The sequence below is a fragment of the Gambusia affinis genome, linkage group LG04 (assembly GCF_019740435.1).
Source record: "Gambusia affinis linkage group LG04, SWU_Gaff_1.0, whole genome shotgun sequence".
In the NCBI taxonomy this organism is placed as follows: Eukaryota; Metazoa; Chordata; class Actinopteri; order Cyprinodontiformes; family Poeciliidae; genus Gambusia; species Gambusia affinis.
Genome location: NC_057871.1, coordinates 27,021,939 through 27,049,654, shown reverse-complemented (window position 1 = coordinate 27,049,654; position 27,716 = coordinate 27,021,939). Strand labels below are relative to the sequence as shown.

At 39.5% G+C, this 27,716-nt stretch overlaps 1 protein-coding gene across 1 annotated transcript in view; it reads right to left on the bottom strand.

Annotated features, from left to right (window-relative positions):
* Window positions 1-27,716, bottom strand: part of LOC122830339 (voltage-dependent T-type calcium channel subunit alpha-1I-like) — a 201,955-nt gene that overhangs the window by 127,472 nt on the left and 46,767 nt on the right. Inside the window, exons 2-3 of the mRNA XM_044115612.1 lie at window positions 24,579-24,981; window positions 410-521 (exon numbers count right to left, since the gene is read on the bottom strand). Of these exons, the coding sequence (XP_043971547.1) occupies window positions 410-521; window positions 24,579-24,967 (501 nt within the window). The 5' untranslated portion in view covers window positions 24,968-24,981. The remainder of the gene's footprint in view (window positions 1-409; window positions 522-24,578; window positions 24,982-27,716) is intronic.

Sequence of the window (27,716 nt, the reverse complement as noted above, 5' to 3'; positions counted from 1 at the left end):
ATGTACGACATTAGAAAACAGTACTAGACAGTTGTTTTGCATACTCAAATTACAAGAAATGAGTTGGGTAATTTAAGAAAAAATTTACAAAATGTGCATTTATATGTCTGTGTAAGAAAACAAATAAATATTAGCACCAGTTTTACGGGGAAAAAGACTTACAAGGTGAAATGATGGTGGTAATAATCACATAATAACTACAATCACAATTTTCAATAAATCTTAGCCTTAAAATGATTAGAAAATTTAAAATTTTACTATGACCCTTATTAAAATTATATCCATATACAACTGTTCAAATATTGACATCGATCCTATAGTTGTCACTTTTTATTGGATTACTGATCATTTAGGTGTATGCAGACCATTTCTAATCAGTTTCTGTGAAAATGATGTGCGGTTTGTGTACCTGTAATATCTGGCAGCGGTCTGAGGAGCAGTCGATGTTCTCGCAGGGCTGGTACATCCCCAGGGTCACGCAGTTCAGCAGGATCACCATCATGCTCACACGCTCAAACCACGTGGAAACAGGCAGTTAAAGAAAATTATTGGTCCATAGTTTTACCACATCAAAAAAAAAAACATAAAATCTGCTAAGAATAATAGGGAAAAAAATAGAATATAAAGCTGTGGAACAAATGAAGAGCCCACTGCTCTGAACCCCACTGAAAACCTCTTGGTTATTCCACCTAATATTGATTTCTGAACTCTTCCTGAGTTAAAACATTTGTGTTGTTGTTTCTAAATCAATATGAACTTGTTTTCTTTGCGTTATTTAAATTTTTTTTTGTTTTGTTATTTTGACCATTTCTTATTTTCTGCAAATAAGTACTACATTTTTGCTTGGAATTTCAGAGACATGTTGTCAGTGATTCATAAAATAACAGAACAATCTTCATTTTACACAAACATAAACTTATAATAAGTAAAATCTGAGAAACTGGTCATTTTGCTGTGGTTTCTTTAATTTTTTCAACGGTGCAGATTAAAACTTATTTGTAAACTTTCTTGCTATAAATAGTGCAGCACTATAGTTTCTTCTTCGTGTACAGACACTTTCAATAAAATCTAAATATTAGTTTCAGAACTAAATTGTTTTTTCACTACCAGTAAGAGAAACATTGTATGACTTACACAAAGAAGTTTGAAAGCTTATATAGTTCAGTAAACTATGGCAACTTTCCACTCTGAGGTTATGAAAATGTGACATTTAAAATTTTAATAAAGCATCAGACCAATAAAAAAATAATAACAAAAAAACCCTGAAATTTGGGTTTAAAAGGTGTTATTTTCAAAACACACTTGTAATCCGACAAGCGGGCCTCATCTGAACACATACTCTAATTTAAAGAAAAGAAAAACATGTTTTTCTCCAATGTAAAAGAACACATTGTTTTCACAAGTTTTTTAAATTTGTTGTTAGTGTTCTCTGACGTGAACACTAACAACAAAAATAAAAAAAATTTCCATTTAACTTAATCATTCCACTAGCACTCACACATAAACCTCAAATTTGAAAAAAAAAAAAAGAAGCTATTAGTGAGCCATTAGCGACGCTAACTTAGAACGACGCAGAACTTAGCTGCAGCAGCATCTTCTGTCTTTTTTCTTTGAGCGAGGCCATTAATTCATGTTGATTCAGCGATTCCTTCTGGGATCTGAAAAAGCCCTACGAAGCAAAAGTTTAGGAATGTGTGACGATGCCAAAAATTCACACAACAGAATGAATAAGCCCAGTTTAGAGGAAAGGAAAAAAAACAAAAAACAAAAAGAGTTCAAACAGGATGGAGAGAGAAAGTGCAGTACAAGGTGTTTTTGCCAGAGAAAAATCGAGGAGTCACACACAGTAACATAAGAGGAGTCACTGTAACATAAGCTGGTTTCTCCAGCGTGCTGCACAGAAGTTTAGCACACTGCACGTTTGGAGGCCTTAGTCCTCAACCCTGACGTTGCAGGTTCGACTCCCGGTCCTGGCGACCTTTGCCGCATGTCCTCACCCGATCAGCCTACTGTCTCAAAAAAATACGAGCCACTAGCACCGCAAAAACACTTCAGAGAAAAAAAAACCCCCGTTGGTTTCAACTAAATTGCCATTAATCTTAGTCAAGTAAATTATTTGGTCCAAAGCATTGCAAATTAGTTGGACTGGCTCTTTTAAATTACATCGGGTCCAACTATAGTAAATGAGTGGAATCAACCTTAATAAATTAAGTTGAGCCAACACTAAATAGAATAACCATAATAAAATAAGTTGAGCCAACTCATTTTATTTAAATTAGAATAACCATAATATATTAAGTTGATCCAACACGTTTGATTTCGAATCAACCATAGAATAACCATAATAACATAAGTTGAGACAACACAATTGCTTTACATTGGAATAACGTTGGGTTACTTGACGTAATCCCTGGTTCTTTGATAACAGAGTGAGGTGTTTCACTATGGGAATTGCCTCAGCATGACCCAACTACGGAAGCTCCAATGACATTACGTCTGTCCGTGACAGACAGGTTGAGCCGTGACCGTGGCTCCACCCACCATCCAATATCACGGCCAACCTACCCCTCTCAACTCATTCTAAGCAGGTTTCTTTCCGTGCCCATGCAAGAAGGGATGTGTTGGTGAAACACCTCACTCTGTTATCAAAGAACCAGGGATTACGTCAAGTAACCCAACGTTCTTTTTCTAACTTCGTTCGGTGTTTCACTGTGGGAGATATGGCCAACTCCCGAATTGCATGCTGACCCCGAAGCAATGCTTGGCAGCAATTAATACAATCCAGGACTCAGGCGGAGCCTGATGAGTCAACCCCAAGCACCGTGTGCACTAATGATGACTGGGCCACATCCAGCCTGTAAAACCTCACAAACGTGTGCGGTGTAGCCCAACTAGCTGCAGCACTGATGTCCTGGACGGACACACCACGGAACAAAGCCCACGAGGTAGCCATGCTCCTGGTAGAATGGGCCCTCACCCCTTCTGGTGGCTCTGACCCTGAGCATCTATATGCCAGAGAGATAGTCTCCACAATCCAGTGTGCTAACCTTTGGCGAGAGATAGGTTTGCCCTTATGAGAAGTGGCCTAAGACACGAACAGGTTATCAGCTCTTCTAAAGTCAGCTGTCCTGTCAACATAAGCCCTCAAAGTCCTCACCGGACATAAACAATTAAGCCTTTTCTCTTCTGCTGAAGAGAAAGGCGGTGGATGGAATGCCAACAGTTCCACCATCGAACACCTGTATGATGTTTCCATCACCTTGGGCACAAAAGCAGGATTGGGTCTCAAGCACACTTTGGAGACCCCCGGTGCCCACTGTAGGCAAGAAGGACTGACAGACAGTGCATGTAAAGATTTAAGTCCTCTCTTAGCAGTAGTTAAAAAGAACTTTCATACCAATACCCTCCAAAGGTTCAAAGGGATGATGGCAAAGGGCCTCCAGTACCAGAGTGAGGTCCCATAATGGCATGAAATGCCTAGAGGTGGGCAGCTTACGTCGTGCCCCCCTCATGAAACGGCACACCAAGGGGTGCTGGCCCACAGGTTTATCACTAAATCCCACATGACAAGCTGAGATTGCAGCTAATTATATAAGCTTATTATAGCTCGTCGTAACACGTTAGCTATAAAACTGAAGATAAAGTCTGCTCGCCGCGACACGTTAGCCGAACTTTACCAACTGTTTATGCTAGCGATGTACCGCTATGCAACCACCAAGCCCGCCTTTATGCATTAGCTTAGCCAACACAAACGTTAGTTACTCTGTTAATTAAAACAAAGTAGCTATAAAAGCCGCCCGCCTTTACGCGATAGCTGCTTCAAACGCTTGTACAACTGAAAAAAGGCTTCTTTCGAAGCACTTACCCAGCACAGTCCAGGCCTGTCCTGGTACTGCGTTCAGCGGCGTTTTCCTTTACGGAACGCCTACGAACGGTTAAGGAGAGCCAAGCTAGCCTGAATGTGCTGAGGGAGCTTTGTTGAAGTTCTTCACACGGGAAGAAAGCGAGAATGAGTTGAGAGGGGTATGTTGGCCGTGATATTGGATGGTGGGTGGAGCCACCGTCACGGCTCAACCTGTCTGTCATGGACAGACGTGATGTCATTGGAGCTTCCGTAGTTGGGTTACGCTGAGGCAATTCCCATAGTGAAACACCGAACGAAGTTAGAAAAAGAACCTTAATAAATTAAGTTGACCTAACACATTTGCTTTAAATAGGAGTAACAGAATTACATGGTGCTGAAATATAGCAATCAGGTGGAAAAGCTTTCCATTATTTTTTTATGTTCATCCAAATAATAATTTTTTTCAGTGTGGGTTCTTATGAGAATGTCTATGCTGATAAACGTTCCTACTTCCTAGTCCTTCTTTCTATCTTTTTTTCCCGAACAAACACACCTGCACCGCGGGCTTTAGAAGACAAAAACGCAACAGAGCGGAGTCAGTGAAATACAGGTGAATCACTTTGTCCAACTGCACTTCGTATTTTTTTGTTCTAATCCAATGACTCGGGTCGCGGTGGGGCGGTGCTGATCTCCACCATTTGAAGCCTTCACTTCGTATTGATGATTAAAATTATTATTTTTCAGTATAGTAGTTATTTGTAAAAAAAAAAAATTGAGGAAGGCTCAAGATGAATTTACGTGAACTAAGAGCACTAATAGGCTACTTAAGTTTACTAAAAAGATATTTGCAAATTCTTGAAGCAAGAGTGGTGAATCCGGATGCTTTACAATTTACTAGCGATACGATAAAAAACTAGAATAAACACTTATTGTAAAACTCACTAGAACACTGTACTAACCAAAAAAGTAACCCTGTTTACTTCTGTTGAAGTTTTCCTGTTTAAGTTTCCAAGCCGACCACAAAGTCACAAGGCTGTTGTAACCTTGCATTGTTCAAAGTTAAAACTTAGTTGACTTGCAGCAGTCATAAAATCAGTCTCAATCGAGGAAGGTCAAGATGAACTTACATGACTTAAACGCAGTCATAGACTACTTAAGTTTACTAAGAAGATATTTGGCTGTTGTAACCTTGCATTGTTCAAAGTTTAAACTTAGTTGACTTCCAGCATAAAATAAAATCAGTTTCGCTGCACAGCTTGATCTGCCCAGGAAGTCCAGGTCCTACCTCAGGCTGCTGCATGCCTGCTGATAACAGAAGGAAAGCAGCCTTAACAAGAAACAAGTCATAAAAAAGTGTACTTAGAAAACTGATCCCATACAGAGGAAACTGCAGAGAATTCTCTGGGCCCTTCAACAAAGAAAACAGGTTACTGTAGACATCACAGCGTGGATAAAGATAGGTTATGAGTGGGCAAAAAAACACATGCATACACACGCACAACACACACGCATACACATCGAGGCTTGCACACAAACACCCACGTCCCAGTGCTTACATGAGCAGAAAACGTGCACAAGAAACCCAGCAGGTTCAAATACATAAACGCTAACATTCACCCACCTACATTTAAACTCACACTTTCTTTCATGAACACACACACACACACTTAATATTCAGTCTGAGGCTGGATTGAGTGAATGCCAGCTGATAGGCATCATTGTCTTTCACAAATATGTAGATCTGCAAGAAAACATGTTTAAAGTCAATGGTTCACATGCTTAAGGAGATTCTACTTGAATTTATCAGTGTTGTAAAAAAAAAAAAAACTTTATTAAACATCTATCTTTCAAAATCAGCTTGAGATATATACTACAGTGGCCCTGAAGTGCAAAGCACTACAACATTAACGAGGCACAATTACAAATTACAAAAACACTCCAACATTAACAAAAACAGTACAACATTAACGAAGCACAATTACAAATTCAAAAACACAACATTAACGAAAACGGAATGTCGCAGTAGGAGACTTGAGAAATCGCTGATAGGACAATAGGCATGAATACGTTTACGCTGGGTCCTACTTACGTCACCGCCATCTTGAAAGTGGCAGTGGAGAAAATCTGCTGCTTGGACTAGTTTCAACGGTTTTACTGTGCAAAGTTGACCCACTGCCTTTACGTTACGTTTTTTTAATTCATATCTTGAAATAGCAAATGCACATTGAATTATGGAATTGTGTTAATATGTCCATGAATACATCACTGTAAAGGTATCAGAATCAGCTGTATCAAATGTAATTACTGTGCCACAAAACAATTAAATAATCACATCAGAAAGTTCGAAACGTTGTCCTTTTTTTCCATTCCTATATAATAATGTGTGAGAGATTGTGTCAGTGGCATTCATTGCCAACACTTGTTTAGAGTTGTATTTGAAACGTAATCAATTGCAAATTTATTGACGGAATCTGACTTGATGTTCTGTTTTTATTGTTGATTCTATGTTGCATTGTATTTTTGTGTTTGATTTGATGTAAAGCACTTTGAAATGCCTTGCTGCTGAAATGTGCTATACAAATAAAGTTTGATTGATTCATTAACTTTGCAGAACGACACTTTACGAAGTTCAGTCAATTTACTTGTATCAGCTTACTGGTACATAAGTCACTTTCAATATGGCGGACGGTATAACGCATCGCAACAACGAGCGATAACTTCCGGTTAAAAAGCACTGTCTGTCATGATTTGGTTTGGTGTAGGTGGTGAGATAGACGCTAGAGACCCAGGTACAGTCAAATGATGGTTTAATAGTCCAAAATGTCCACGAACACAGGCAGCACGGCTGAGCCGTCTCCAGGGCTCAACACCGGTAGCAACAGGTTATACGAGTGGACTAGCAACAGACTGCGACAATAACAGACGTGAAGAGACGTTATGACCCGAGGAAGACACAGACACACAGGTGATACTAAATACACGTGAGGTAATCAGGGAACGAGACACACCTGGAAACTAATCAAGGGGAGACAGGACAACACGGAGACTCAGACACACCAGAAACTCAAAATAAACACAGAAAAACACAGAACATGACAGTCATGCAATCAGTGATCTCTCAGGTCTCCAACTGGGACATACCCTTTCCGTTTTCGTTAATGTTGTGTTTTTGAATTTGTAATTGTGCTTCATTAATGTCGTGTTTTTGAATTTGTAATTGTGCTTCGTTAATTATGTAGTGCTTTGCACCTCAGGGCCACCGTAACATACAGCGTTTGTGTGTCAAACTACTGCGATAACTAAACAAATGTGTGTTAACTAACTCACGTATTGTGTCCACTCTGTGTCCACTAAGCCGTTAAACATTATAATAAACTTTTAAAGAATGCCATTATCTTGAATGAAATGCCATTGAGGTTTTATCGACCTATGTTTTACTTGGGTATATTCTGTTTACTATGTCAGGTAACATTTTAAATTATCTTTGACACATTTGGAATTCTTGAACGTGTTGAAGTTTAAGTGAAAATGGGTTTTAAGGGTTTAGCGTAGTATTCATTGCTTTGTCGCTGTTGTTTTATTCGTTGTAGCTTTAGTAACTATATAGTGTTTTTTTCAGATGATATTGAATATTTAAAAACAAAATATGCTAAAAATGAAGGAACAACTCGCCTACAATTAAATGCTGATCATTTTTGCAATCGACATTTGATAACACAATTACAGTGTTGATAAACAAGTCTGACACTGTTTTGTTTTTTTGCTACTTTCATGGATGGAGGACTTTTTCTAAATAGCAAAGCCTTAACAGGAAAAATACATATTTTAATGGGAAGCAAGGCTGAAGAAAAAAAAATACTTTGGGTCCGCTTTTTCTTATTTCTAAACTCTAAGTAGGTATGACAGCCTTAAGGCTACGAGGATTATCTGGAGGCTATTATCCTACCGCAAGTGAAGTCGACACAAACAGAGTCCAAGTGTTGCTAAAGTGAGGAAGACGTTCAAGCTCGCTCCTGGGGAAACGCTGCTGATGCAAACGCAACCATTAACACCGTGTCAGTCCGTCTCCTGGTTCTTCTGAAAAATGAGTCAATTAGTGTGGGTACCTTGGAGAAAGCTCCATCTATTTTTATTTTTTTTTCTCTGTAACAATCACAGGCTACTCATCAACTCTCCAATAGTGGATTTCAAAGCACACAGCTCTAATACGGCAGGGATATTGGAGGGAGATTACCTCCAAAATAGTTTCAGGTAGCTCAAGCTCACTTTATGTTTTAAGCATTTATTAAACATCTATATTTCAAAATATAGATGTTTCCAAAGTGTCTGTCATCTGCAAACACCTTTAAAGAAGTGTTTGCAGCACATGTTTTATATTCTGATGTCACTTACTTCTGGACGTCCATTGAAAATGGTTTTGTGTACCGCGCACTTTACTATAAGCCGCACCTACAATTTTTTTTTTCTTTTTTAAACTGGAAACGTACATATATGAGCCGACGGGGCTATAAGCCGTTGGTATCTCCGCCGCTCTCGGTTTTTCTTAATAAATCTACAATTAAGGACGCAGTCCTCCGAACCATGCCATCCTCCAGATCGATACTCCTCAACTTCATATGAACCTCTTCCTGTGGTTTCCATGATGAGGAGGTACAAGTTTGAAAGCATTTCTCCATCGTGCCTGCTGCCAGCATGTCCTTGTTCTAAATGAAAACTAGCACTTCTTTGATTTCCAATTTTGACTTCCAATGATTCACGTTCTGCTGAAGAGCCCCCTGGTGGTTGAAGAAATATCCACAGAAAAGCCGCACTGGGCTATGAGAGGCACGGTTCAAAGAGTGGGGGGAAAAAAAGTAGCATCACAAAAAATTGACATTTTCTTTTAAGTTTTACTTATTCTACTTTAATTTGTCAGTGTTGTAAACTTTATTAAACATCTATCTTTCAAAATCAGTTTGATTTTGAAAGATAGATTCTTTCAAAAGTACCGTCCGACACATACGGTATTTAGTTTGTAAAAACAAACTAAACATACAAAATCCTTACCTGATGTACTGATGTTTACACAAAGAATCTGTAAATTATCCCGGAAGTATTCCAGGCTACAACAATATGAAAGGGGTTCTATTTATTTTTGTTTTTTTGCTTATTTTTAATATATTTTAATAATTTATCTGTGAAAAATTCACTTTAGGTTGTTTTAAGCACGTCTTGATCAACAGTCTGGCAAAAAAAATCTCTGCTACTATTGAATTGTGAACAAAGGCTGCACACAATTTTGGACATTCCTGCAGTAGGTCACGACAGACTTTCAACTTATTTAAATGTGTGGCTATAAGATGGTTTGCTTACAGAAATGAAAAGCAAGCAAGAAATCAAAGCCAGCAAATTGAAAACAACATCAGTAAAATAAGCCACACTACTTGACAATCACAGTCTGTCCACCTATTTTTAGTTTGAATACAGTTTTTGAGACCATTGTGTATTATAATTTAATTGGGAGTAACTCAACAATAAAGAAGTGTGATTTAAAACTCTTGGAAAAATATTCAGTGAGTGCATCACAGACCTGTCAAAAAGAAAAATAAGACTCAAAAGCTCCATAATTCAGCGGCAAATGGTGGACTGTTACCAAAACGACGCACACGAGCCGGGAGCCTCAGTGTGACAGAGCCGCAAAGACATGGGAAGCTGAAAGCACGCGACAGCAGGTGCTGGATAAGTTCTTAACACCTCACTGCATGGCGTTACGTTTTCTAACCCTTACCCCATCACCTCTCCCTTTCTCTCTTTCGCCTCTCCTCTACAATCTTTCATTGTTTCCAAACAGACGTCCAGGAGGCAAAGTGCCTCGCGTTTCTTTGGCAACCCGTCGACCGTCAAAAAGGGGATCCACACAAACGCTTACTTCATTTCCCACGTGAACATTTCAGCATCACGTTTCTGCATATGGAATAAAAATTTGTCCCAAATGTCAATTTACAGCAGCCGTTCAATTCTGAATGGAATGGTGTTTAATAATGCGACAGTGAGACAAGCTTGGTGCAAATATCCCAGAGTAAATAATGCCTCCTTCGGGGCGAGTGGAGGCCTAGCAGATAGAGTAGGGGCCTTGCAATTGGAAGGTTGAAGGTTTGATTCCAGCTTCCTCCTGTCGCACTCTACTTCTGTGGCTACCAAAAGTTGTATTTTTTTGTAAATAAAACTAATGACCATTCTTGACACGTCCCAGTATGGAAACCCTAGAATCAAAAGGGAGTGTACTTCATTTCTGCTGCCATCACTGTAGCTTCAAATGGACATTATAGACATTTAATTTTATTTATTTGCCATTGTTTTCAGTACCAGCATTTCATATTAATGTGTTTCATTCATCCACGACTCTAAGCTGTCCAAATGGATACAACAAATGCCAAGCTTGACTAGTTACTAATTAAATCAGTGGTTGCAGAATGGAATATGTGAATCTTTACGGGTCTTTGAAAATTACACTTTTCTGATCAATACATCAATAGATGGATATGTTAGTCATTAGGAACGTTAGGAACATGCCAACTCTCCACCTCGCCAAATCAATGAGACTTCCGTCTAAATCAGGCTTCTTCTCCGTTTCTTTCCCAGGTGGCCGGCGCACAGCTGCCATACAGTAAAATTCATCAAGACAATCTCTGCCCTGTTGCCGTGGCAACCAGCGCTCCTCAAAATATTAAAGAATCCTTTGGTGTGTTATCATTAGTCTTGCATGCCCTCCTTTAGCACCAGAGGGGAGTCTTGCTGTGACCTTGATGATTACCTGAAAAAAACAAAACAAAAAGAAAAAACCCCAAAACGAATTGGAGTTTAACGTCTCATTTTATTTCCCCCGTCGGAAAGATTTCCAAAAGTCCATGGAGAAAGGATAACAAGGTACCAGATGCCAATGATTAGGAAGGTTTGCATTAATGGTATGCTATAAATCTTTGATCAAATGTTTCTTTGTTTCCAGGTTTTGAGCACCAAAAGGTGAGCAGGATGTAAAAAATGAGAAATCCGGCATTAAATAAAGACAATTACATCCCCAGGCAGACATGTCAGTGTTAACTGGACTGTGCTTCCACACGTGTGTTTTGTGTTTGTGTGTGTAGTTTTAGTGTAAGTTTCAGTGAACAAATCCCTATTCTGTCCTGAATTGTGATCATTTCATTTTATTAAGATTTTAACTAAGGAAAAAAGAAACCAAACTTTTACTGGTCTCTGGTGACAACCACTGATCCACCAAGACACCAGAGTAATAATGTTATTACACAAAGATACTCCTCAGTATTTGAGTCGGTTTGATACCATCAATTCAACTGGTGATAAAAGACTAAAGGAATGAAATAAAATTGTACATATAGAAATATATTATCATCTTTTAGCATAATACTGATGTTTACACTGAGGAGTTTTACAAAAACTTCTTTTTTTTTAGCAACAAAATTTAGAGGCAATTGTGAAATTATGCGTTTTTACATTAGTGACATATTGACAAAGTTTTGCACACATTTGTAATGGAAACTGTAGTTATTGTCAAAATTTTTTGAGATATGTAATAGGCTATGAAATTAATGACACTTGTTTGGTTTTGAATTTAGTTATTCCTCTAGAGTTTTCAGATCTCTGCATTTCCTTTTTGTGGTCTGTCTCCTTTCCTTTTTTTCAAACTTAGTTCTCAGACTTTAATTTAGGGCTGAAAGATTTTTGAAAATATTCTATTTGTGATTTTTTTTTTTTTTTACCTCAGTATTGCGATTATTTTCTCAATGTTGGGGTGCATCGATAAATTGGACCCGATTTCCTTAACTTTGGGAGATCGGTGATTAACTACTGCCCTCTTCTGCTCTGCTGGGAGAGAGTCTGACTGACCAGTCCACAGGATCATGTCTGTACATCTGCAGTTAACAACAGTCATCCCAAAGTTAGCAACTCAGCAACTTTCTTGCTACATTTAGCAACATTTGAGACAAAAAATAAAAAATTGGTATCGGCCAAAATCGGAATCGACAGGTCAGGTTTTTTTAAAGATCGGTAATTAGCGATCAGCCAGAAAACTACGTGATAAAGTCCCTTAACATATTCATTTCTGCTTTCAAAGAAATGTACAACATGTCTCAAAACAGACACTAAAAACCAATGGCTTAGGCAGTAAAACCTTTACTTAATTTGACAATTACTCACGTTTCAGTTGAGGAGAGTCAGTACACACAGTGGGACCTGTGAAGATTGGTGGGTCACATTAAAAGGATTCTGCTGGTTTACTAACAGCTGTACCTCTGTGTCTCAGTTGTGGTGAGAGGAAATTGAAAAAACAAGAGAGAGCCTTGAATCGCAAGCAGCATTCTGCTTTTATTAAAAGATGAGCAAGCTCAGCAAATCTTCCAGTTCACGCCATCTGGTATTATATCAGATTTGTTTCCCGCTTTACAATCTGTTCTCTTCGTCTATGCTTTTCAGTTTCTCTCTCACTGTCCGCTTTTTATAGACAGGTGCTAGATAAAATAAGGATAAAGTCCAGACTTTCTCTATAACCTCATCAATTTGGTGACGCAGAATTTTTGTCGTTCTTCACTGAAATTATTTCGTAACTGAAAGTAATATCGAAGTGTACAGAGTGACCACCACCTCGCAATGCGATACTCGGACAAATTTACTCCAGCAGAGATAAGAAGCCTCAGCGCAAGATAAGGAAAACTGCCGAGACGGCGCCGCATCGAAATTCTGATTATTTTTCCCACGTGGGGACATTTTCATCTTGTCAGCACAACACAAGAGTGGGAATAAGTCTCTGCTGGATTCCACTTTTAGGAAACGCTCTGATTTTATTTATTCGATTTCTTCATCTGTAGCTTTTTTTCTTTATAGAATAACATTCTGGAATAATCCGTCGCTTCCTCGTCCAGAACTGTAGCTTCTCATTTTGTCTTTACAAACGCATACGGATTTGTGTGTACGCATAGATGCTATGGATATATGTTTGGTATGTATATGATTTTATAGATGAGTATGTGTGTATATTGGTGCAATTTGAGGAATAATGCCAAGAAGGGCAACTTTTATGGGGATCTAGTGGACAATAAAGCATGTTATATTATATCAAGGGAGCATTTTTTTCTTAGCGCTATTGTTCAAATTTATTTTAATAAATAAAATAATAGAAGAGGAAAAATGTCAGGAGTATTTTTGATAGAGCAAAAAAAAAAACCCCAGAAAATACTATTTTGGATTTAATTACTATTAAATTGGATTGTAGCCACAAAATATTTAGCTGATTTTGCAATTTGGAATCAGTTTCTTAAATGCTTCACTGCATTCACTCATCAACATTTAACAGGAAATAGACCCAGTAGATCTTAAAGTATTATTTGAAAGTAGAGGTTAGTGTAAAAAAGTGTTAAGTATCGTTTTACTTAATTAACTTATTTATAACAGTACATAAATTGTAGGATAAACAGGGAAGAACAAACCCTCGTTTGTCACAATACGTCCTAAAAATGTTTCCTGTCGTCTGCCGTCACTGTAGTGTGACCTGAAAAAGGTGACATTAATATTCATTATCTTGATGAGAGGAACATCGTGTTGTATCCTTAGGGACGAGGATCACTTTCAGTGGCAACAAGAGGGTTCCTAAATTGAGTTGCTTGTGTCAGAAAAACACTGTCGTACACCAACTCACACACACACATACGCAAGCTCGCGAACGACACGTCAACACACGCCGCTCAGCAGCTCCCAAGATAGTACGGTGCAGGCAGCAATCACTGGAGGCGAGTGTTAATGACAGACTAATGACTGCCACTTACCAAATTTTGGGGAATGTCTTCATTTATCTGGTGGTTTATAAATATGTCATCTAAAAACGTTCATATATGAACAGAGTATGACACGTGTCCTCATAGAAAAAGCTCCTCTTGAATGTGTTTTCTTTAAAAGGGCAGCATTATGTAAAGATCAACTGTTTTTGAGTTTTACCTCATGTTATAATGTTATTCAAAAGCATACCTGGAGTGTTGCTTTGATACTTTCCCGCATGTTTGAGAAATCTTTTAATCTCCCACGGCAACCACTCAGCTGTGTAAAACGCCTGGTTGGACCTAGCTCCGCCTTCGAGACAGCCCTCCCCACAGATTTACCCCGCCCCCACTCAGCTCCTTCAGACTAGCCAGCAGCAATTAGCAAACACCTGATGGAACTGAACATCAGCTGAGCTCAATATAGGAGCTACTTCTCAGTGCAATGCTGGTAAAAATGTTAAAGGGTTAATAGAGTAGTGATGCTGTGATGATTTCCTGAAGGCCGAGTTTCAGAAAGAGCAGGAGCTTCTTAAACTTACATGCTTTAAATTATGAAGTCAACTTTTTTTTCAGTCATATATGAGATGTATAGCAGTTTTATAACAACCAAAGGCGATGTAGTTGGTTGATTGTGCAATAAAATGGCACTGTGTGCCTGGAATATTCACAATACTGCCGTTTTAAACTCTTCCATTACATTACACCACGTGCACTTTCTCATGTACACACCGCATACAATTCACTTCCTTTTGTTCTGCAAAGAACAGTTCAGAAATGCGTGCCAGCTGATGCACAAAGGAAGACAGAAGCCTGAATCATTTCTCATTATAATAAACAAAGCAAAATTTGTCACAACACCTGAATTCTGTTTTTTGGCTCCACTCTTTGGTTGCCTCAGCTCCGTATACTCCTACTTCTATTACCTAGATGTGCAAAGTGTTTGTCAAAAGTATGCTGCACATAAAAGCTACGAGGGTTCACATTTATACGTTACTGTTTAAAACTTACAATTCATTTCCCGATAAGTACAGAGGCTGCTGTTCCAGTTACTGTGAACCAACATCTTTTGACTGGTTGGGCACGTTCAGGATGACCTCTCACCTACTCGCGCACCCACACATGGAAACACACACACACACACACACTCCTTAGCCATCTCTCCACAGGACGCAGTGTGTTATTTCAGCACCTGCAGGCCCGGTGGGCGATGCCACGATGACAGTAATGCGTATTGGCAGCAAGCAGCAGGAAGGCAAAGTAGCAATGGGCGGCTCCAGCTGCACAAGGCTGTGTGGAGCAGAGAAAGTTAATGCAAAGTGGATCAACATGCAAGTAAGAGTTCAAAATTAAATCTCCGCGGCCAATATCTCTGCATGAGATGACTGCTCCAAGACAGTAACTTTAGCTTCTTTTTTTTTTTTCGCCTGCCACAAAATGTTTGCACCAGTCATGTCAAATGAAGTAAATATTGGTATAATTAAATCCAGGCTTTGTGAGAAGCCTTATGAATTTCATAAAATGTTAATTCACTTGGTCTCGTTTTGTTCATTTAAAATATTTGGAGGATTTATTGTTTCAGATCCAGCTTTCATTTTGACTAGATGGCGCCAAACACGTTTTTAATATGCTGCGGCTCAATGCTGTCACACAGTAGTTTAAATAAAAATGTGTGCCATGGTCTGTTTTCATCCCAGCCCAAAATTATTAATATCTCTGAAAGATTTTTAATTCTAAGTTACTTTCCATACTAACTTTTTTCAGTCCGCAAATTGTCTGACTCAAGTGAAGGACGGTAGCTGGGCCACTCCAAAATGGTAACATTATCTCCAACCAGAAGAGACATTTTGGTAAAATTGGAAGAAAACCTACTTCAAACTTCCATAACACCAACTGGTATTTTTTTAGCAACACAAACTAAAACTAAAACATTACCTATTTTATTTATTACTGCTTCTTAAGTTCTTACCGCAGTGGATTTATCTTTTTTCCATCTAGCTGGCTAAGTTGTCATGATTTTTGGAGATGGTTGAATCCAAGGTGAGGTCAGAGAGAGGCAGTGAGTAGATGATAAAATATTTTAACAAAGTAGCAATTAAAAAGGAACAAATGAGGAAATCTCAGGGAGTCGGGGAACGAGAGCAGCTGGAACTAAAAAAGGAACAGGTAACATTGAAGTAACGGGAGAAACCAGTGAGGAGAGGTGGCTAAATGCTGGGAGCTTCATGACTAGACAAATAGCCGGAGTTAACTACAAACAGGGTGCAGCTGTGAAGGAAGAGCGCAAGGCAGGCTGAGGGAGAGAGTAACGGCAAGAGAAGTGGTACAGACAAACCAGTAGGACATAAATATTGAGTAAATGAATAAACAACTAAGTAAACACTGATTGAAAGTAAAACACACATCTCAGGCCGACCACAGTCGAACAAGAAAGTAAGAAGCAAATGCAGAAAAACCAAAACATCCTGACACACACAGCTCAGTCTGCTCAGGTTTGGCCTTAACTTCTATGACAAAAGCTCAACTTTTTAGGTTCATTAAAAAAAAAAAATCCAATATGCAAATAAGCTTAATGTACAAATTACTCTTGTGTATAATAAGCAGATTGTTTACACGCTCCATCCTTGTTTACTCCTTATCTCCTGTCACCTCACTTGATTCAGTGCGTGTTCTTCAAAGGACTGACTCACAGTAAACACTGACGAACGTCGTTATCTTGGAACCGAGGGAATTTAGCAGGCACGCTCTGGTTTCTTTTATCTTTTCTTTTCGTTTTATTTTTGCTGAGATGTGGTAAAATAGCAACAAAAGAAAAAGACATTTTAACATACATTACGGATAAAAAAGGAAACAAAACCCTACAGAGCATTTACATGCCGAGATTGCATTAATCCTCATGATGTAAGACAATGGCAAAAAAAAAAAGTAAAAAGAAAAAGGGAGATTATAATCTAATCCACATGTATTCTTCTTCTCACGCGAAGAGGTCCGCCAACAACACGCATCAGCGCCGGGATTTCCTGGCGGGCGTCTTGTCCCCGTCAGCATTACACCAATCTATTCATTGGTGAACACTTCAGAGGGAAGAGGACAGGGATTAAACAACCAGGATGCTGCGGGGCGTTAGAAAACAAAACTGTTTTGTCCTGATGAGTAGCTTTGACTGCAATGGAGATCCACCTTTTAAAGGAAAACCTTGTAAAAAAAAAGTCAATCAATGATCAGGATTTCAGAGGGAATAATTCTACTAAACAACAACTAAATAAACACATTTTTTTTAAAAAGCACATTGCTTAAGAAACTGAGGAAAAAATTTAAGAATTTGAGGCGTAAACCTGAGTGATACTCAGGTAAACAGACAACTGTTCTCACCAACTCAATTCAGAGGAAAAACAAAAAAAGAAACCCAACAACAACAAAAAATCAGAGTTGGGGCTGTTTTTGCTCCTTAGCAACATTAGCTTCTGACTTTGAGTTTATGAGGCTTCCCCACTGCCATCCTGACTGCCCTGCTCTGGGTCAGGCAGCCTCCATCGCTTTGACATAAAGAAAGCGCAGTGCGACTGTCACCTCTTTAGCACACCTCGTGGTGCAGCTACAATCTACTTTGTTTGCTCTCCAGATCCACTTCCACCCTCCAGGACAACGGGGGCTTCACTGCTGAACACGGGATCTGGGCTGGAGGTTAGCGGCCACGAACAGAACAAAGTTACTGTCAGAGACAGGAAAGGCTCGGTCCGTAGCGTTCAAAGCTTCAATCTAAAAATGTCACGTTGCCCCCGTGAGCCGTTATGATCTTTAAATCAGTCTGCTGCTGAGCCTCTGCGGAGGTTAACCAGTCAGATACCATTAGGGCTTACTTCGTAAGACACTGAAGCAATTGGAGTTATTTCATAATGTGCTTCACACCCTTTGTTTAATCAGCTCTAATCTCTCCCCTGGACTTTTTAATGTCTGCAGTCTAAAGATCAATACAGTCCAGCCCTGCAGCACCATCAGCAGCTGCAGCAGGAGCAGCAACCTTTTGTCTCTGTTCTGCTAATGTCCCAAAACAACAACAGCACAATTTTGCAATTTGCAGCGATTCCATTAAGTAAGAAATTAAAATCACACGTGAATAAGCTTGCCCACGCGACGGACATAAATAGCTACATGGGATGTAGTCATAATTCAGCCACGGTGATTTTGTGAACCTCATGCAAACGTTTAAGTAAGGCACCGCTGGGAAATTGGCTGGTGAGAGAAATCAGACATTTTTGGTCAATTGCCCCTAATTCGTGACCAGCTAATCAGAAACTCATGCTGACGATGGTGGTCTGCAGTTTGCACGATGTTACTTACAGAAAGAAAAGACTCAAAGCTGGTTATTTTCAGTATCGGTGGATTCCTTAAATTTACTGGCTCTGCGGAGGGAAAGAGATCTGACTTGAAACTAAACTGCACATCTGGGATTCATTAAAGCTGCAAAAGAGTGAGAGAGAGTGAGTCTTTCAACAGGTAACAGGAAGCCTGCAGGTATTACTACAGAGTTTCACGTGAGAAACTTTGTATTATTTCGTTTTCTTTGGTCCAAAGCAGCTGATGGGTTTGTTAACTTGTAACATTTTCATCCGGTTCAGTTTCATTTCACACTGCGAAAAACAAACCAAAATAAAATAGAAGAAAAGCCTGTCGCTTCAAAAAACGCAAGAATGTTCCCTCAGTTTAATATTCAGATGAGTCCAGAGTAGCAAACATCAAGACAGGAAGAAGATGGTGAGTTTAAATGTCATCTTTATCGTTAAGTTTGCTTAATGCAAAATCACCTGAGAAGTTTCCTGAACGATTTGGAGAAGACGTCTTGAAAGTTGAACATCTATCGACTATTAGCGAAGCAACCATCAATCATTAGTGAAGCATCTCGCTTTAGAGTGAGAAATAACATCCGACCGAATAAGCACAGCATTTTAACAGATACTTTAAAACAAAATGTAATACATTATGAAAGCGCCTCTGTGCAAATCAAGTTTGCAACTAACGCGCAGGCTGTTGTTTAATTCTATAAACCACAGGATCTACAGAGCAGCTCATTGAGAGAGGTTACTGCTAAGACGTACACCAGGCACAGCTTTTAAACTAAAAAACTAATTAATGGCTCTTGCTTAAAGCAGAGCATGAGTAGCAGAAGACTCATGGTCACCTATAGCATACGTCAGCAAAAATCTGCTGTTGTACATCATTTAAAACGAAACCTGCAGCCAACGGGATGAAAGTAATTCAGTGGTTAGATTCAGACAAACTTGCACAGATAGTCCAGCTTAGCAGCATTACTGTAATAATCCTATTATTATACTGACCGGAGGATGTTTCACTCACTGTAAAATGAGTCGTCACTTTGCATTTAGTGTAACTGAATTCGCATTTTGGAGGGAAAAGAAAAAATTATCACACAAGATTGTGGTCCGGTTATAACCACTCATCCACACAGACAGCCTTTGACTTACTCCAGTGTCTGCATGCTGTATGAAGGATTCCTCATGCAACATGCATGACTCTTGTCCACAAGGGTTATTACATGTAACGGCCCATTAAACATCTGCTAATTATGGAGCCATTCAGCAGACCTTCATCACGTCACATGACCCCGCTACTAGAAGCACAGCCATAAAGCCAACATGATTATTACTTTAAACAAATAACAATGGGAGAAGTGTCAGCCGACAACAACCACATCTGTATAATTCAACCCAGAAAAAAAAAAAAAACAATAAGCTCACTGGTCCGCTTGAGCTATATTTTTGATGCGATACTTATGGTATTGAAGAACAAAATAAAAATGCAGCTTTGAAAAACATTCGGGCAGACAACGCGCAGCGTTTCCACACGAGTGTCTATAAATCAGCAGACATTAACAAATATGAGATTTCTTGAGCGACGGAGTGCGGTGATGCTGGAGGCAGAGAAGGCCACATGTGTTAGTCCAGAGGCAAATGAAAGCAAATTGAAAACTATTAATCTGCCCTTCCCTTCCTGTCAGACTCGCTTTAGAGCCCAATCTCTTTTGACTGCATAAACTCGTCTTTCTCCCTCTCTCTCTCTTTCTCCTCCCTCGCTCCCTTACACTTCCTTCCCTACACTCATAAGTAGAGATTAAGACATGGAGAGCAGCATTTTTTTTTTCCTCAGAATCCTTCCCTATCAGAGTGAAGTGGACTGTGTCTTCGGCTGAGAGCTGCTAAATACGACGAGGCGACACGCTCAACCCAACTCCCAACCTGAGTCACAGAGAAATGGACAAAGTGACAAGAGTCCCTGATGGAAACGGCTTTGTTGTACAATGTAGGGTGAAAAAATAAAATAAAATAAATACATACTCCATGACGTACAAGGTCTGACATTCCCTTTCTTGGGCGACTCTGCCGATGATTCAGCATGGGAATATTAGTTTTTGGCACAAACAAACAGCAGTTTCATACAGACAGCGACACTGCCGGCTGCGCCTTCATCTGAATGTGTTGCAGCGTATGAAAACAGAAAACCTATTTCCAGGCAAAATGGGCCAAATAAATGCATTTGTTCTGTTGGATATGTGTACAAATGCCCTGAAGAAAAAGATCTTAAACAGGAAGGTTGAATGTCTTTTAGTATTTTTAGATTAAAGAAGAAAATACGTTTGTTGCTTGTTGTTGTTGTTGTTTTATTCAAAGATGTCACACAAATGTTAGGGGTGGTGTCTATTTTTATCTTATTTTGTTAATTGAAAAAAAATGCTTAGTTTTCTCAAAACGTACCAATGAAAAAACACCTTCAAGAAAGAACTTTACATCATGTTACAGTAAATATCAATAATATTCTGACTGAATGTAAGCAGCACTGTAACAGGACTCCTTTGAGAGAAGGGTAATCTAGTCAGTCGCTATTTCAGTGTTTCCCTTTTCTTAAACTGAAACCCAGAATTTTAAATCAAAGCTTACAATTTTGCAAACTCTCTGTCTTTTCAAAAGGAAAAAAAAAACAAAAAAACACACGTCGACTCGGATCACAACACACATGCAGTGAAGTTCCCGGAGTGGGTTTGGCCACAAAGAACACTTTTTGTGCAGATCAATTCTCCGCAGCCACTCAGTCTGGTCACACAAAGCCAGAAAGTGGCTTTGGTCAATAGCAGCCCTTTTATTTTGGGGAAAGTAAAACAGACACACACACACACTCACACACACACACACACACACTTTTTAGCGCAACCATGAGCACTCACACACGGTCGCTGCCACGCATGTTTCCACCCATTCAGCCTCTTTGATTATATTTAGTGTTGTGAGATTGACAACAGAATCCATGTGCAGCAGATTGTTCTCACTCTGCATGAGAACAAATTCACCGAGGCAAAAGACCTTTCAGGATTTCATGGAGTAAAAAGAAAAAATTTCAAAAATGCTAACCAGCATAACTGGGCTTTCCAGCACAAGTATAAAATGTGTTAAAAACCAATTTCCACGAGTTTTTACCAAAAGCAACATTAACTTAAATTGCTTGTTTTAGCTCTACTTTATTTCAGTTTTTTTTAATCGGTATTAAGGATCATCATGGCTGACCTTCCCTCCTTCTTAGACTTGTACAGGTCTAGAGTTGGGGGCTTGGGGGGAGGCAGCTACCATAGCATCTCTGCAGACCCCACACATCCTGGACATCAGCCGTTTTACCTGCAGATCAGCGCCGCAGAGTCCTGTCTGTAAAAATCCGCCACCACACAGACAGTTTCCTCCCCTCCAGGCCGTCGCTCTAATGAACACTTCACAGCCTGAGCAATCACCTGCTCTGCTGCTGATCAAAAGATGCATATGTTCACTACAACGATCTGCTCATGTTTCTCTCTTTTCCTCATGTAAACAAAGTAACAAATTGTCAGAAGTATTTTTTTTTTCTTTACCAAAATCAAAATTATGACTTGGGCTCCTATTTGAGATCTACATTTGTTTCTTTCAAAAGGAAACAAACCTAGATATCAGACTGCCTTTCATTCCTCATCATATTTTGTTTCTTCTCCTCTGTCTCCATCCTCCTCTTCGTCTCTTCATTTTCCCTCCCCCGTTTTCTCTGCCGTTTCCCTTTTCCATACGTCTCTCTCTCTATCTTTTTCTCTCTCTGTCTCAGTGACTTTCTACCAGTTGGCTGTATCTCGCCCGCTCTCATTCTTCACTCGACTGTGCCGCTCCTGATAGCCCATATATTAACTCCCACCGTGAGTCACGCATTATTGCACTGTAAATGTTGCTCTTAAGACTCCTGATAAGCACCCTGAGCCGATCTGAGGGGGCAGCATGCTCTGCACGTCCTGTAATCTGACACACCTGTCATTACTCGCACAGGCAGAGAGCTAAGACATGAGTCTGTTTGTGGAAACACTACAAGAATTTAAAAGAAATAAAAAAATCTAACTAATAAAAACAAAAACAAAACACAAGTATGTGAATTCCGAATGGCAAGAACCTGAGATTAATTCAAAAAAGAGAAGTGAAGATGAAACACTCGCATAAGATAAAATCACGTCACACGTTGCAAACGCCATCTGATACGATTGTCAGCTTTGTGTTTTGCAAAAGCAGCACAACTCCAGAGCTGAATGTGTTGGATCTTCAATCTAAAAAATTGATTTTTGGATCTTCCTAATCTATCTATAATTCATTTCAATCTGACTTAAATTTTACTCTGATGCCCACTGACAAAATCCAGCTCAAACATCACCCTTCTGAAAAGTTCTGAATAGTAAACCACTGTGAGCATAAGTACAGTTATTCTCTGAATATTGGTAAACATTTGTAAAGGTGTTTGTCTGTGGAGTTAAAGCAACATTAAACAAAACATTAAACAATCCAAACTTCTTCATAAGGATCTACTCGACACTGAACACCAGGAACAATATCCACATATAATGTTGTTGTTATGCTATTATAGCAGTACTAGAATTATTCTAATCGTTATTATTGTTGTTAAAACTATGATCGATACTATTAGTAATAGTTTTACTGACATGGGAACGCTGTAAGCACATCACTGAATCTTCTGATTTCATAAAGAATCAGTAGAATTGAGGGATTTTGCTAGAATACTTAGAAATAGTTAGAGGTCATAACTCCACCCTTTTTTAAGAAAAAATAAAAAAATTATACTTCTGCCCACTACTTTGAGAATTTATAATTTATTCCATTACAGTCATTTTATTTGTAAATTGTAACGTCCAACAACAAACATCAAAAATAGCATCAGGAGGACCAAGGAGTACACCAGACAGGTCAAAGGTCAGGATATCTGTGACCTCACGCTGAGAACAACTAGGTCTCCTATCTGAACCTGGGATGAATAACTTCTCCAGACATGGCCGCCCACCTGACCTGACAGGCCAGAGGTCAATACCGACATCAAGAGGTCAATGGAAACTCTAGAGGAGCCACCTGCTGCTCAGGTCACCACGGCAACCACTAGTTGTGCTTTCCACAAGTTGAGTGTGACATGTAGAGAACTGAAAGAACGTTACAACAAAATGTGTTTTATTTTTTTTTACAATAATACTTGAAAGAACAAATTATTTGTGCTTTCGATGTCCAAAGCATTAAAAATTACAAACAGGTTGTTAATGTGAACACTGAACGGCTTAATGCCAAAACACATTAAAGGTCTGCTGTTGCTGCATCAGCCTTCCAGACCTCTCAGGTCTTCTGGTTCTGATCTGCATCCCAGAACCAGAACCAGAACCAAACACGGAGAAGCAGCTTTCAACGCTCTTGGAATCTGGAACCGGCTTCCAGAAAACTGCAAAACAGCCAAAACACTGATTTTACAGTGAGTAAAAACAACACTGAAACATTTCCTCAGTATAAATACTTGTAATGAAAGACATTTGCCAAAAGAGTTTCACCAGTTGGTAACAAGTCAAGTAATCCTCACACAAAGACTAAAAAGCAAAGCAGTCCACAAATAAAAGATGTGGGTAAAATTTTGGAACAACAAGGAAGAAGTTTGAGTTCCTAAAGAAAATGATGAGTAAAAAGAGACTGAAAGCCAACAAGGCTCTTAAAATCTGTCGGTATTTGGAAAATGAATGTCAGCTGGTTTATTATTGTCCTCCAGGTTGCAGAAACTGTTTGACTGCCTATCTATGGTACAAAACACAATTGGCAAAAGCAAAGAAACTTTCACAAAAACGTCTTGCTGCTGCACAACATGCTCACGTCAATCATTACAGCTGAGCTCTTAAGCTCTGGATCTTCCAGTGGATGCAATCAGAGTCATAATCTGGACATCTTTTCACCATAAACCAGCCACATTAGAGGTCACCTTCATTCTGACACAGCAGTCAACCTGACATCAAAGCAATCTGTCCAAGATCCGTTAAGCAACAAGGAAGACACTTCAGAAAGACCTAAAAACAAAAGCGAGAAAAGTGACCAACGAGTCGGATAAGGTCTGGTCCGATGAGGTCCAGTCTGGATGTAATTGCCATGTCGTGCTTGGAGAAGAAATTATTCTGCAAGTTAAAGTTGTGGATGTCAAGAAACTGGAGTTTGGAGCAAAACACGGGGAAGAAAACCTGCAAGAGACTCCAGGCTGGGTGAAGGTTTCCTAAAACATGCGGTCAGAGCTACAGTGGAAAAATTTCGACCAAACCTGTTGGAAAAGTACATACCTAAATCTCACTGAGAATGTTTGGTTAGACTTAGAAATTCTTCTTCTTTTTTTTTTTTCCCCAAAAAATTCTCTTCACCCAGTAAGGTTGAAAGAGAAATGAAAAGGCAGATGTTTTTGCCCCGACACTGGTTACGTTGATAGAGGCGTAATGTGATTCTCTTCATTGTACGGACTAAAGAGGTACTGAACTGAAACATGACGAATACAGATACTGAAAGATGAGATTTTTTTTCCAGACTTCCCACACTCGGATTAAAGGATATGGGCTGCAGACCATGCGGATGCACAGACTGCGTGGGCAGGTTGTCTGCTTCAGACAGAAGAAGACCACAGGAACCAGCTCAGGATGGGGCACGACTAGCACACTGGTGTCGCTGCTGCCGTCGTCAGCATCGTCGTCGGCGTCATCACGCTCCTCCACCACCTTCAGCTCCTTTTCTTCTTCTTCGAGCCTCTCTTCCTGAATGATGCCCTTCCCTTCCTCTTTTTCCTCGGGATAGACGCGGTAGCGAGGAGAGGGCCTGCGGGGGGGCGAGGACGAAACGACACCATCTCTGCCTTTGGTTGCGGCTGGTGCTGTCCTGGCGGCTGTCGCTGCTGACTGCGTGGATGCTGATGCTGCAACACCAGGGCCCTCCTCCTCCTCACTCATGGCAACCTAAGAGTCTTGGACGAGAGAGAGACGGAGAGAAAAACTTTTAAACCAAACTTATTTTAGAGGCGGCGGACAAGAGGGGCTTGTGGACAAAGGATAAAACAACAAAAAAGAAAAACAGAAATGAGAAACGACAACAATGTAGGTAGTAAGACCTGCAAATTATACTCCAAGATCACACTGATAAAGGACTGGTGACATATCTTATGGTTAAGCCAGTAAAAGCAGAGACATATTTAGTAGTACGAGGTGTCACTTGTAAAGTTACAGAGTCAGAATTTTTATAGAAAAATTGGGTTATAAGAGAGAGAGAGAGAGAGAGAGAAAATATAGGGGTAAATTTTTTTTAAATACGTTTTTTTCTTTTTTTACCGTGATATCAATTCACCTATACATCATTTCAAAGTAAATGATGTAAAGTTAAATACTTAGCATGTTAACTATTTAGTTTACAAATAGAACATTGAGTTAGCACAATAAATTAGCTAAATATTTTTCCCCTAGCTAAATGTTTAATTAGCAAGCCACGTATTTTTGCTTCAAAATAAACATTTTCTTAGCAAGCTAAATATTTTGTTCTAAATTTTAACATTTAGCTTAGAGCTAAATATTTAGCTCCCGCGCAAATTCAATTGCCAAACAGTGGAAGTGTGCTATCAAAGCGAGGTAAGCTAGGTCTCTATAACCTCTTGCTGGTAAGAGGGGGCAGCCATCGTTGTTGCTCAATGTCTATTTGTAAACGTTGCCATTAAAAAGGGCTGATCTGACATTTTAATCTGAAATGTTGCTCATGTTGAAAAGAAAAATTATTTTGAAGAGGTGGCATCAGGAACAGCAGTTCTGAGTTTACTCTGGCTCAACGGTCTGACCGTCACAATGTGGCGCCGATAAAAGTTGCTTGAACTTTACGGTTGCCCGTTTGGTTCTGCTTGTTCCACCTCAGCTTTGAGGACAAAATGATCACTTGCTCCTTAACATATTCAAAGTGTCAAAGTACATAATGCCATTGCTACTATATATTTAGACTTCCTTTCTTACCATGTTCTCTTATGAGTGACATGGCATGGTAAGCTACTTTTAAGGCAAAGACAAATAGAACCACAAGCACACAAATTAGTCCAAAAGAACAATACGATCAATTCAAAAATATTTTAGAAATGTGATATTTTAGGTGTTCTGATTTCGGGGATAAGTTATCAAAAGCAAAAGATCACCAAAGAGAGGGGAGGGGAGAAAAGCGAGTAAGCAGAGAGTCAGGGTGGAGAGTTTAGTGGTTCAGTCAGAATCTTAGACGGCTGAGAGGATTTTTAGATAGTTGAATGGAATCGATGGTGTGCGGCTGGAACAGGAACAGAGGGAGAGAAGATCCCGTGTTGCAGCAGCGAAGCGAGGGAACAGAACACACTGTTCTTACTATAAGCTACTGAGTAAGAACAGCATTAAGACCAACTTTACACTTTGGTTGTTTTAGTCGTTTAATCTGCTCTGACCAATTTCTAATTGCTTAAAAGGATCACAGATGTTTTGCGTCAGCTGCGAATTATCAGCACAGTTTCCCATTCAGGGCAAAGCAAATTGTGATCAGGCTTAAAGAACAGGTGCAAAATAAAAAGCAAGGGAAGTCGAAATTCATCTATTTTTGTTGATGTGTGACTGCAGAGGGCACAACATCACAAACTTAAAGCAACACAGACGGTCAAGGATTTCCTCGAGAAACTGCGGAAGGTGTTACTTTTTAATATCAAAAGGTAAGAGGTCAGTAAATTATAACTATTAGTAAAACAATAGGAGAAATCTCCAAAGACGAACCAGGAGAAATGCTTTTATCGACGCGGTTGGTGAGTGCGAGGCATATCGAGCCACACTTAGGATCCATGTACATAAGCTGCAGCCATTTACTGCCACATAATCAGGTTTATTTTATGTTTTTGAGCAGCTGTCAGATTTCTGTTCTCATGTCTGTTGGACATAAAAAATTCCTTCCTCCTCAGATGGATGTTTCTGAGGAGATTTAACACCAAGGTGACAGAAAAGAAAATCCCATCTGGTCTGCTGTGACTTTCCTTCCCTCCCCACGTGTTTAAGGCCTTCAGCCAACCAGTCGGTGTTGATAAAGGTTGTCTTAAAATGTCAGATAAGGCAACTTCATGTAGATCATTAGGACCAAATGGATGGCCTCTGCATCCTGTTTATTGTCCACATCGACGTGCCGTTTGGCTTTCCCGTGTGTAAAGCTGATTTTAATTGGGGTTATTTTTACAGTGTGGCGCTTGCTAACTAAAGGTTTCAAGCTTTGCTTTCTGCTGAAGCACATATTGTGCCAACTCTCAGCAGCCATACACTGAATGATTGTCAGAACATTACGAGTTAGATTTGCATGATTATTTTCCTTCCATAACTACAAATTATTTGGAGTACACTGAGATACAATTTAAGAATGTTTTTTCTGCTATTAGCATGTCACACAACGGCAAAGCTCAATGAGAAAGTTTGGATGTTTATTGTTCGACCCTCTTGGTGGTGATGGGTATTATTTAAAGAGGCGGTATAATGTAAATTCTACTTTTTAGCTTTACGTCATGTTTTCATGTTACTGAGTCATCAAAAACACACCTGGAGTGTTGCTTTCATTCTTTCATGAAAGTTTAAGAAATCATTGAATCGCACATAGCGACCATTTGCTATGGGAACGCCAGTTTTTATAAACTGTCGCCTATTTCCACAAAACTCTTCCTCAGAGCTGCAG